General features: G+C 33.6%; 1 protein-coding gene across 1 annotated transcript; it reads left to right on the top strand.

The window, feature by feature from the left end:
• The first annotated feature begins 1,142 nt into the window (after nucleotides 1-1,142).
• Nucleotides 1,143-12,350, top strand: UTS2B (urotensin 2B). The gene is made up of 5 exons (XM_008063405.1): nucleotides 1,143-1,245; nucleotides 2,921-3,019; nucleotides 4,258-4,295; nucleotides 5,569-5,662; nucleotides 12,325-12,350. Exons 1-5 carry the CDS (start codon nucleotides 1,143-1,145, stop codon nucleotides 12,348-12,350), a joined length of 360 nt encoding a protein of 119 aa, XP_008061596.1.
• The last annotated feature ends 882 nt before the right edge of the window (nucleotides 12,351-13,232 follow it).

Here is a 13,232-nt window from a genome sequence, read left to right as displayed (position 1 = left end):
GAATTCGTAGGTAACATGGTCGGTCATAGAATAAAGGAGTCTAGATGACAGAAATATGTCAAGAAAGTTCAAGAGTGAAGAAAGTACAGGGCTCGTTCAGGAGTTAGTAGTATAATGTGACTAGAGCACAAGAACATGTTGTCAAAAATGAACCTGTTAAATAAAAACAAGCCTAGATTTTATTCAGAAAATGTGTTAAAGCAGCTTGTTAATAAAAAAGTTTGGTCATTGCCCCTCCTTAATATTGTAATGTGCTGCAGTGTATACACTTGGAACCGAGTCAATTTTAGAGCTGATGCAGCTAAAGTCCTTGGGGAGAAGCAAATGCCAAGACCAGAGGTCATTAGAGCATCCGTAGAGCCATAAAATTGAAATTGGAGCTAGACTAAAAGACTTTGACTTAAAAAGAAAACCATCACAATTAGAGCAAGTATTAAAGAGAGCAATTGATAGGATATTTGCCAGCTTTGAATTAAACTCAGCTTTAATTTTTAAAAGTGCTGGTTGCAGCAAAATGAAACCATCCTTCTTCAACACAAGACTGTAAAGTGATCCCATTAAGATTCATTTCAAATTTGAACTATTCCCAACTTTAATCTATTTGGTTGGTTAATCATGAAGTGATGGTTGCAAATCATGTCACTATCAGAAAGACCATCATCTGGCCCAAAATGAGTGAAATAAAAGGCATTACTTTCACTTTTATCTGCCTTCTATGCTGTTAATTTTAGTATTACCAGGATTTAAGGTCAATTAATTCTGGAATCAGGAAATTAAACAATAAATTATGAAAATCTAAGCAGTAGATTCTTCATTCCAAGGTTTTGCTTTATATGAGTGCATCTATTTGAGTGTGTGGACGCGCATAGGAATGGTTGCTTTTAGTGAAATGGGCAGGTATAAGATGTATTGATTGGGTTCTTCCTGCCATCAACTATGTAACAAACCTGTCACATCTCCAAGTAGTGAATCATGTTGACAAGGCGCATTGCATTTTATGAGTGTTTTTTCTTTCAATCCAGAACACTTGTAACTGAAGCATACTTGCTGTGAGCAACTGAGCTCTGCTGCCTTCCAGAGCCATACAAATATTCATCTTGACCTGAAAATCAGTTTTTCTGCTAGCACAGAAGATTTTTAGCATGAACAAGATCTTCTCAAGTCCTCTATGTTTTGGAATTCTAACTTTGTTATTTATAATGATCTTTTTGGAATCAGTGCATGGATGGCCATATCTTACCCAAGGTACGTGCACATGAATCTAAAATCCTACAGGTGAGTAAAAAATCCTTATTTTCTTGTTTGTGTCACTTTGATTTTCCTGCCATTACTGAAATAATGTTTTAAGACATTAATGTAATAGCTAAACCTCCCTAAATTGTTGCTGTTTAGAATTAAATGTCATCTATGATGCTGTTCTACTCAAGTAAATTGTATCAAATTACTGTTACCCAACATTGTACTAAATTATCTTCAACTATGCTTTATTTTTTTTAAATCATGGGGCACTTGTTTCTCATTTGTACTCCATGACCAAAACTTGGAATGTATAAATTAGTAATACAGTTTGTGACACAACCTGTTCATATTTCAAAAGATCATCTTGGAGAAAGACAAAGGAGATTTTCATCTTATGACAATTTTAATAAATTATTTGTTAAAAAAATCAAAATAAAAATAGGTCTGCAGAAATTTGAGGAAATAAAGCATTGAGTTAATCAACTAACATTTTGTAGACACAGGAAACAGATGATTTAAAGAAATAGTCTAGTTAATTTGTGAGCCATTTATCTAGCTGAAACCACATCACTGTCACTCGTAAACTTAAACTTCATTAATCTAGTCTGTGCCCACACTATAACAGTTAATACAAAGAGAAGAAGATAAAAAAATGATTTTTCAGAAATTGTGTGATAAATGTTTGGTTTTTCAGATTACATCACAAAACTTCATTGTGACATACCAATTATTATTTCAATGGCATTATTTGCTAATAGATATTTTGCTGAATTTTTAAAAATTTTTATTTTAAAGATGTGAGGTACAATTCAGGGTTAGGTATACAAATGACCATTGTACAGGTAAATTTGGGGCCTCACTTTGGTCCCCGCATCACCTAGCTTGAGATTAGGTGCCCTCAATGATTAATTGTGCCCCTCTCGCTCCCTCCCCTGGCAATTTCTCATTACTGTCAATTTCTTTCTTATAGTATTATAATAATTGTTAAGGGTTCGCTTATGAGTGAGAACATGTGGTACTCAATTCTTTGTTTCTGTGAAGGATTTTTGCTGAATCTTTATTTTTTTTATAGCTTGATTGATTTCCATTGTTTCAATTTCTACTCCAGAGTAAACACACTTATAGTGTTTAGAGAGTTGGCAACTGAGCAATGAAAGTCTGGTAAATTAACAAAGATGGAAGGTAAATTAATAATAAGAAGAAGGTAGACATCATCTCAGCTCTGCCACAAGCTTTCTTGGATTTAAAGGCAGCTCCTGGAACATAGGTTGACTCATATTTAAATGTGTATATCAAATAAAAATTACAAAATCAAATGTCATTTTTTCTTTTTAAAAATTATTTGTAATTTATACTTCTTTTGTTACATGCAATGATAGAACATTTCAAAAATATAGAATAAAAAGAAGAAAATAAAATTCACTTGCCATTCTTCTACCCCAAAGTAATCACAGGTAAATTTTGGGGTGCAACTTTCCAAATATTTATTCTCTCTTTCTCTCTCTGCCTTTATTTCTCTTTAGTTGTTTCCTGTATATTCAGTGATTTTTAAAAACAACCTGTCTCTCTCTACACCTCTTTCACTGGTGAATATATACATTGATAGTTGCATGTAAAACCCATTAAATTAGAAACACTTTCACTGACTCAGATTAAAAATGGTTATTTGTGATCATTACAGGAAATGAAGTGTTTCCAGATAAAAAAGATAGAAATCATAAGGAACTATTGCTGGCTCTACTGAAAAAAAATTTTGATTTCCAAAACCATTTCAACATTGGTGAGTTAAGAATAAAGGCAAACTTTATTTATTAAAACAAAACAAAACAAAACAAAACAAAAACAAGTCTATTCTATCTTGGAACTTGTTCTTTCTAAATGTTACTTTATATTAAATAAAATAACTGTTCTTTTATATGCTATGCTGAAGGCTCAAGTGTTTGTCTTGTTTGATATTAATGCGAAAATTAAATTAAAAAATACTGAAAGCCTATTTTGTTCAATTTGAAGGTACTAATGGATTAGTAATCATTTAGCTAAAAATAATTATCTTCACTCATATTTTCCTCTCACCTCTGCTACTCTCCACTAGTACAGTTAATACTTTATTTTACTAAATGTTTCAAGAATATTATGTTTATAGGTTTCTACTAGAAATTTCACAAATTAACTGCTATTAACTTGTGATAGTGAATTTAGCACTTTTAATTTTTTTAGCACCTTTTTCAATACAATTATTTCAATTTGGAAAATGGTTGAAGTAGAGATGGTAAATGGAAAATTCAGGCTACTCCAGTTGAGATTATTTTTATTCAAAAAGTAGGAGAATCTGACTTACAGATAAACATCAACGTGTTCTCCAAGAAATGACTGAGAGTTTATCAGAAATTAAGCAAGTCTAAACTGAAAGAAACTATAACAATGTAGTACCCTCTTACAACATTGGAAGGATTCTAAAAAAAAGTCTGTATTCATAGGTCAAAATGTTGGTTAAAAGATTATATTGCTAAATGCTTTTTAAAATGCAGAGTTTTAAATTAGAAGATATTCTCTTTGGAGATAATCAATGAAATTATAAAACAGAAAAATTCATACCCAAATTGTAAAATCTGAACAGAGTTGCCGTTAATATTTTGGAGAATTTTTTTTGATTGAACTATATATAGAATTTGTGTCCTGCTTTTAAAAATTTATTTAGAGTTGCTTTGTGAGTATTTTACCATATTAGTAAAAAATTTCTAAATAATAAGTCATGTTAGAAATATGGTCTGCTTTAGAAAGCTTTATGCTAATTGTTGAAAATTAGGTATTTTTCTTAACATAACTGATTGCATTTAAATGCCATGGGCGTTACAAAATATATTGGAGGCTTTATATTAGGAATGGATGGGTGAACTCAAATCATGAAAAAGACCTTTGCCTTCCACGTGAGCTCTTAAATGTGTGTCATGTGTCCTCAAGTATATTTAATATTACTTGCAATGTATATTTTTTTCATATGACAAATATGTCTTGCAGATACAGAACTGGCTAACAAATTGGAAGAACTTAACCAGGTGAGAACATAAAATACTAAATTTATCAATTTTAATAAAAATTATAAGGCAATTTATTTTTGACAATGTTTTAAAATTATTAATAGTACAATGTAAAATTTTATTTCTACTAGATAAAGGATAAAAGCAATTCACCAGAAAAAATTAATCAAATTATACTAAACACACACACACACACACACACACACACACACACACACACACACACACACGAAACTATGTCTGAATGATCATAGTATGAATGTCTAGAAATCTGGATTCTTGTTTTAGTTCTCCAATTACACAACTATAAAATCTTGGTAAAACTACAATCTCTAGACCTAAATCTCCTCATTTGTAAATGAGAGACTATAAATAGATGGATATTTTCTGAAACTATTATTATATTTAAACAGTGAGATCTCTTTTCTCTTAGCAAAATGTTATGCAGGCTCAACAAATGAAACACAAGAGTATAGTTGTTCTACTTAAAGAGTCTGTAGTACTGCATTCTTGACAGGGAAACAACCTTCTTAACAACTTCCTTTTCTCCATTCCTTGATATGCTGTGAAGAAAATTTGAAGACCATTAGATTAGATGATTTCTAATCTAATATACTCTTTCAGATACAACTGCATGAAATTTCATTATTCTTCAAATTATGTGGCCATTTGGGAGAAAGTATTATTCCCATCAGTCTCTTCTGGGTAGCAAGGAAATGGAGACATGCTGTGGTTCAGGCTGAAGCCTACTTTGGTAAAGTTAGGTCTTAAGGGCTTGGGCAATTAGAGAACTTGTTAAAAATTAAAATGAATTGGATTCTGGGTGGAAATCTTAAAGCCTCAAAATACTTTTCCCTTCCAGCTAGAAAAGACAAAGATTTCAGAAAATCCAAGCACTGACATAACTTTTTTGAAAGTCCTTGAAGAAACTTGCTTATTATAGGTGACATAAAATCAAGTCCAGCTACACAGGCTATATATACAAGTTCTCCCATTAATTAACACTCAGCGTTGACTTCCTTTGCTCAAAACCGTTTCTTCCTGATCTCCTGTTGAGTCATGTACCTTTCCCAACCAGCCTCTAAATGCATGTTTCCTGTTTTTCATTTGTTTTCTTTTTATTTATTTTATTTCTCTTTCCCCTTTTCCCTCTTTTGTCTTTTTTCCTTGATTTCTTCTACCTTTTCTTCTGTTTCTTTTTTCTTTCTTGACTTATTCTTCTTCCTTTTCAACAGAGAACAGCATGGTTGCTATAACAGACAAATTAATTAACGTTTTAAATTTTTAACAGACGAAAAAGCTAAAGAAACAGCTTGTGGAGGCAAAGGATTCTGAGATGTCCTATGCTATAGATGGTTTATTATCTTCCCATTCTAACAAGCGAGGTAAGTTTCATTTCAAAGTTTTAAAACTGACTTCCAAAAGAAGTCAATTATGCAATTTCTTCTGAGATGGAAGAGATTCAATTAAATTTCTTAATCTTATGGTGATGATTAAGATCAAGGCTCATATCAAAATAAAATTCCAATAAAAGTGTTCCTGTATAAATGTATCTGATCTCTGTCATGTTTACAGCAGGGGGTAGCAAGGTCATACTTTTCAGGTTTAAATACAATAGGTCCTTATTATATAAACTATAACTTACCATTGCTATTTTTACCTAAACATTCAAGCTCGAAGGATCACAAATACAAAATAATCAAGTTTTAATTTAATGCAAAATTTCATAGACTCTTTTTTGATATAATAAGAAACTTCATTGCTGTGACACTTGGTCCAAGGTTTAATTACTAACATTTACTTTTAGAAAGATTGTTTTATAGATTATGCTTTTGTATAATTTTTCCTAGAAAATTCTTATTTCTTACTGACTTAGTTCTTATTTTTGAGAACATTGTTTATGTTTCTTTGTTCCTGTAGTGCTGTGAGATTTCCTAAAGTATATTGTTTTTAACTCGTCACCTTATCCCATTTGTTTTTGACTTTTGTAAAATTATATTTTTGCAATACTATTCAAGAGAGAAGTATTAAGCACTTAGCATATACGAGACATTTTATATTTTAATGTCTTTAAATATAGAGGTTAAACAGATCCTAGAGCTAGATTGCCTGGGTTCACATGTTAACTTTAACAATTTCTACTACATTCTCTTGGGCAATTATCTAATTTCCTCTGCCTCATTTTCTTTGCTTCAAGACTCAGGTAATAATAACAATACTCTTACAAATTTTGGAGGGACATAAACATAATAATAATTTTCTTAGAAGGGAGGATTAAATCAGTTAATTTAATTTAGAATAACACCTGGCATATAGTAAGTACTAAGTATGCATAACTTTTTAAAAAACATTTTTATCTTTATTAATATAATTATCATTATATTTTATATAAAAAACTGTAAGATAGCTATTGACATCACTATTCTGTAGATGAGAAATTGCTTCTTAGAGGAGTTAAATTATATGCTGAAAAGAATCCAATTGTAAAGTGGTTTAGGTAGTGAGTCTGAAGAAGAAACTAACTAGTAGATAAAGTGGAAGGTTGAAGAGGGAAACCTTGTAGCTTCTCAGGGACTTTAGCTTTTTCTTTATGTTATATTGGAAACCATGGGAAAGTTTTGAGTAAATGAGTGATATGAAATAAGTTTTAACAGAATCACTCTTGATGCTTAATGAAGAATATACTGAAAAGAGGAGCAAAGATGGAGACAGAGTCCTTTAATGGGCTACTGTATCTGGATAATAAATTGTGGTAACTTGGCTTAGAATTAATTCAAGAGGTGAATTGAGAAGGGCTCTCATTCTGGACATATTTTGAACAAAAGTCAACGAAATTTGTTGTAGAATTGCATATGGAGTGTAAAAGAAAGGTGGATGTCAACAATTACTCTGAGTTTTTTGCTCAAAGCAATTAGGAAAAAAAGAGTAGTTTCTCTTTATTGAACCAAGAATAGCAGGAGAAAGAGAAAATTTGGAGGAGAACCATTGAAATAGAGATTTGTTGGATCTTTCCTGAGTCAGTACAGCTTAAGCTAAGATGTGTTAACAATTTTAATCTAAATCTCAGAGGCTTAGTGTAATAGAATCTGGGATAAAGTCCAACACACGTAGCATATCACCACTCTATTTTGTAGCTATATCATCTAGAATGTTGATATATCTTAATTGCCTGCAAGATTGCTTAGTCAGAATATAGAGGTTACATCCAGCTCTCAACTGCCTTAGTTCGGTCTGGGATTAGTCACTTGGGCTACCACCAACATATGGCAAACTATGCTGGTGAATGTCATAAAGTATCTATAATACTTGCTGAACACTGCCTCTACCACAATCAATCATTTGATCTCTTCTTAAGAGCAAAGACATTCTTGATCCACTTCCATAGACACAATCTCAAATCTCTTCCATGGTCTGCAGGCAGCATAAAGCACACAGCACAAAGAACAGGCTTTCCAGGATATGCTTACCAGTCTTCATTGGAAACAATATAGCTACTCTTTATTCACAGACCTATTAACTAAAAAGACAAGTTGTGTACGCCATACAAATCTAATAATTGGAAGAATAGGAAAAGGATAACCACAAACAATAATCCTGCTGATAAGACGAATAAGAGACACATAACAGCTGGAATGCTGACCTCCAGCAATTCAGAAATCTTTCTGGGTAAATATTTTGAATGCCTTCTACCCTGGAAATGGAGAAAGGTTTCTTTATTAGGGACTGCTAGTTTCTAGGAGGATTCCTTTTTTCACTCTATCGCTTTCCCTGGTTCCACTCTTTCTGAGGGTTTTACTTTCCATTACTATAAATGGACGCATGTCCTACTTGGGAGAACATTCCCTTCCTGTGAATTGCACAGTCTTTTCAGGTCTCTTTTTATTCTTGCAAAGTTAAAAATCTCAAGATTTATTTTGTCTTAAAGTGCTAAAGAGATTTTTTTTAAGATTCTGGGGTTTATGGTTTCTTTGGCAATAGTGTTTTTTCCCCCAAATCCCAGGACACTTCTTAAATATTTGCTACACACAAAGTTTTTTTAGAAGCAGTTTTAATTTTTTTGCATTTTCACCCCAACTTATTAGCAGCTGCCTTGAAGGTAACTGTAATATATCTTAGAAATCACATAATTACTCTGATTTTTTCCTCTGATTTATTTATTCCAACTAATATTTACTGAGCTTTTATCACTTAAAGACATTTAAAATTTCATTTTATAGTGTTTGAGATCTAGAAGCAGTTAACTTTCTTAACATTTCAAGACTCTGCATTCTGAACTCTCTTTATTTTCCCTTTTTGTTTGTAGAGAAATCAGTTCCTTTCTGAGTGCATCAATTTTTTGTAATTCCAGACTAAATGTATCCTACAGCAACTTAAACATACTGCCTGCCAATTTTCTATTTTTTAACATTTTCTTCCAGAAATTTCAAGAGACATTATCTGAGTTCCAAGCTGTTGTAAATGCCACTTTTACCACATATTTTGCCATTTCATAAAATGTTCTTAATTTTTCCAACCTATGATATAATTTTGCTTGTCTGCCATTAATGAGTTGCTGATACTGTGTCACATGTCAGGCACTTTTTAGTATAGAACCCTCCACTTTGAGTTATCAAACTCTATGGTAGACAAATTACACTGACAAAATAACCTTAAAATCTCAGTGGTGAAACTTGCTATACGTTTTATCTTAAGTTTACACAAAACCTTTCCTTCACTTGTGCCTATGTGATGTGGAACACATGGTCTCCAGAGTCCCCATAGCTGGATAGGAGAGAGATGAAGCAGTAATACATGCTTTTAACTGCCAGAATTAGGCACATGATCCCAATCTAATTTAATGGGAATGGGGGAACGCCTAGGAAAATGCAGAGAAGTCTAAGGAATAGTTAAAGAATTCTATCCCTACCACAGATATTTCAAGTTTGTTATGTCATGTAGAATAAAGTCTTCCCAGAAGTGAGTTGAATAGGTTATTGTATATAGGTTATTGTATATATGAATTGGAAGTTCAGGAAACCAGCTCAGATTGAGGATGTAAATTTGACCATCATAAGCATGTCAATATTGTTTGGCCTTGTGATGAGATCATCTAGAAAGTGACTCCAGATATAAACTCAAGATATCCAAGGACTGAGGCCCAGGTCACTACAATTATAGAGATTATACAAATAATAAGAGATTTAGCAAAAGAGACTGAATAGGAACAGCTACCAAGGAAGAAAGTAACAAAGAAAGTAATGCCCACAAGTCAATTGAAAAAACAATAGCAACAACAACAAAACTTGTTCCAGGAAAAAAGGAATCAGCTGTATCTAAAGCTATGATAGATGCAGTAAGATGAGAAATAAGATCATCCAGCTGAATTCAGCAGCGGAAAGTTCATCGATGGCCCTGACAAGAATTGTTTGATGACCTTTTGATTAAAGAAAACATGATTAAAGAACTGGCACTGACAACAGACACCTCTTTTGAGGAATTTTGTTTTAAAGAGTAGAAAAATTGGGAAATTAGCTAGAATGGTTTGCAAGGGTAAAAAAAGCTTTTATTTGTTGTATTTGTTTTAAACAAGTAGATATTAAAAAATATTTCTATGTGGTAGGAACAAAGAAATTATTTGTGGTGATGAATGTATGAAATGAATGCTCAGGTTAGGTCACAAACACATAACACACATTATATAGGGTGGTGCTGTTGCCATAACTAGAAACTGATAACTGTGATTAACAGTGTATGAAAGTGAAATGAACCCAGAAATCCAAGTTAAGGCAGTAGGAACTTCGACTTACTGTGAAATATTGTAACATTCTTTTATCATTTAACATACAGCTGATAGACATCTGCTACAAATACAACTGTTTAACACCTAGCACTGTGCTAAAAACAGGGCATAAGAGTGCCCAGACAGACATTAAGGGACTGCAGAATGCTGGCTGGGGTTTTACTTCATGTAATTTTTTTTTGGAGTCAGAGTTTCACTCTGTCATCTGGACTGGAGTGCAGCGGCATGTTCATGGTCACCACAGCCACGACCTGCTGGGCTCAGGTGATCCTTCCACTTCAGCCTTCTATGGAGCTGGAAGTACAGGCATGGCTAATTTTTTGATTTATCATAGATTCAAGGGCTTACCAAGTTGCCCAGGTTAACCCCTGGACTCAGGCAATTCTCTCGCCTCCGCCTCCCAAAATGCTGGGATTGTAGTCGTCTACTTCACACCCAGTCTACTTCATGTCAGTCATAAATGTTATGCAGTATAAATATTGGAGAGTTGGCTCTACTGGCAATACCACTCCTGACAGTTAGCTCTGACCAAGTCCAAAACGTCTCAAAATTATATCCAAATTATATATATATATAATGTATATACTTGAGTGAGCTGCTCATATGGTATAAGTCTTAGCTAAGTGCAGGCTTGTAGTTTTCTGTCAAACTGAAATATTCAAAGATATCTGAAAGGATAGAGAGGTTGTGATGATAACTTTCTAAAGGCTACTATAAAAAAGAAGATTGGTTGGGCACAGTTGCATGCTCATGTAGTTCCAGTTACTCAGGAGTCTGAGGCGGGAGGAATTCTATGGCCAGGAGTTGGAGGCCACAGTCACACCTCTGCATTCCAGCCTGGGCAACAAACATAATGAGACCCTGTTTCTAAAAAAGGAGGAGGAGGAGGAGGAAGAGGGAAAAGAATAAGAAAGATTAGAAGATTAGTGGGCAAAGCTCCTTAGTTCAATGTCTGAAAATAGACTTCTGCTTTCATAGAGTTTGAATGTGATTTTTAAGGGAAACAGTAGACTCTGAGTGCTGTCATAGCACTGTATACATGTGGTGATGGACACATAGGTTACAGTTTAAGGAGAGAGTTTAGTTGGGGAGGGAAACCTGGACAAGTATATAGACTTTTATCATTTATTTATCTCAGTGAATGGCTTAACTGTGCTGTATGTTTTTCAACTCTTTTTCATTGAACAGTCCATTAATCAACCATGAATTAAAGACCCCCTTTCCAAAGATCTTAGTTGTATATGCTATTTAGATTAAAGGAGATAGAGAAAGTTATAATTAGTTAGATGAAACTACTGTAAGTCAGACAATTGATAGGTAATAATCTACACAAGATTTCAAATGATTCATTTATACATTTGAAGATTGAAATGCTGATCTATTTGGTTTGCGTTGTCTGAAAATAGTTTTTTTTATGATCTGAATGGGAAGAATCAATGTGATAAATAATGCATTTAATTAAATATCATTTGGTGGTTTGCAAAGTGATCTTTAAATTCTCTTTCTTCTTCTTCTCTCAATAAACAGAAGCACATTTAGCACTGCTTTTTACTTATGCAACTTCCTCTTTAACACTTTCAGTTACCCAACTGTGAAACAGAGGGATGAATCTCATAGGACAATCTGCATTTTCTAATCCGTATTACATGTGTTAAAATGTATGGCAGGCTGTCCAGTACAACTTTCTGTGATGGGGACATGCTCTAATATGCACTGCCTGCGTTGGTAGTCGCTGGACACAAGTTGCTATTGGGCACTTAAAATGTGACTAGTAGCCAGGCTCGGTGGCTCAGCCTATAATCCCACGCCTTGAGAGACTGAGGTGAGAGGATTGCCTGAGCCCACGGGTTCGAGACCCACCTAGGCAACTTGGTGAGACCTCATCTCTACAATAAATCAAAAACTTATCTGGGTGTGGTAGGGCACGCCTGTAGTTCCAGCTACTTGGAAGGCTGAGGCAGAAGGATCACCGGAGCCCAACAGGTCGAGGCTGCGGTGGCTGGGAGCGGCCACTGCACTCCTGTGTGGGCGACAGAGTGAGACTCCGACTCAAAAAAAAAAAAAAAAAAAAAAAAAATGTGACTAGTGTGATGGAGAAGTTTAATTTTTAATTTATTTCATCCTAATTAATATAAAGATTCACATATTAAACATCCTTTTTACGGACACATACACTCTCATTCAGGCACACATACGTTATTTTATTCAAATGTAAAGTTTTTCTCAAATTACCTCCTAATATAGAATTTGCTCTGTTTTCTTCTTTAGCTTGCTTTTGGAAATACTGTGTTTGAAGCTTTTTTCTCTGGATGCAAAAAGGAAGGGAACATCAGAGAAAGATATACATCTACTCTGTACTGCTTAAAGTTTGTAGCTGTTTCATGTATTGCTTAAAGTTTGTAGCTGTTTCATGTACTGCTTAAAGTTTGTAGCTGTTTCAAGCATAAAGAAACTGGCATTTACTCTGCATATTATTTTCTTACCTTGCTAGCCTGTTACTAAGTGAGTTATAATATGCTTAAGGTTTATGTTTTGAATAATGACATATCAATTGCACTTTTGAATGGCATGTGATTATCAAAATGGCTTTGTAGAGCTAAATTTAAAAGTGCTGTATCTATTGTATATTTTCTATGAATTTATTCTCTACATGTAGTTTTGTCCTGTTATGACGATGCTGTTGAGCTATCAATTAGAATATTTTAAAAACCTTCTTGGAGGGAGGGAAGGAGCAGGGATGAGGGGCATACAACCACATACTGTGTACCAGGTCCCCTCTACCAGGGTGAGAGAGGACTCTATACATCAAACTGTTCTTGCTTGAATAAGTGTATTTAATCAATCCAAGGCTTGGAGCTCAATCTCAATTTTGCTACCTGTGCTGGCACAGATATATCATCAAAATAATTTTGGAATTAAAGAATATTAATTACTAGCCTAGTATGTAATAGCTGACGAGATGAGGCTACACACATTCCCTTACTTTACAATATGGGAGAGGATGCAATTTTATCTAGATAATTTTCATTGTGTGGTGTTTAAAGATAAAAGTATCTTATAAGATAAAAGGAACAATATTGCTTAAAATATAAAAATAAGAAATACATAAACAGACCGAGTTGAGCAATTTGCCTGTAATGCTAAACTTGCATAGGAAGTACTCAAATGTACACAAG

Source organism: Carlito syrichta, unplaced genomic scaffold, assembly GCF_000164805.1.
Source record: "Carlito syrichta isolate Samal-C Ts95f unplaced genomic scaffold, Tarsius_syrichta-2.0.1 Scaffold306832, whole genome shotgun sequence".
In the NCBI taxonomy this organism is placed as follows: domain Eukaryota; kingdom Metazoa; phylum Chordata; class Mammalia; order Primates; family Tarsiidae; genus Carlito; species Carlito syrichta.
The sequence above is the reverse complement of the archived record's forward strand: the minus strand, read 5'-3'. Positions and strand labels throughout refer to the sequence as shown.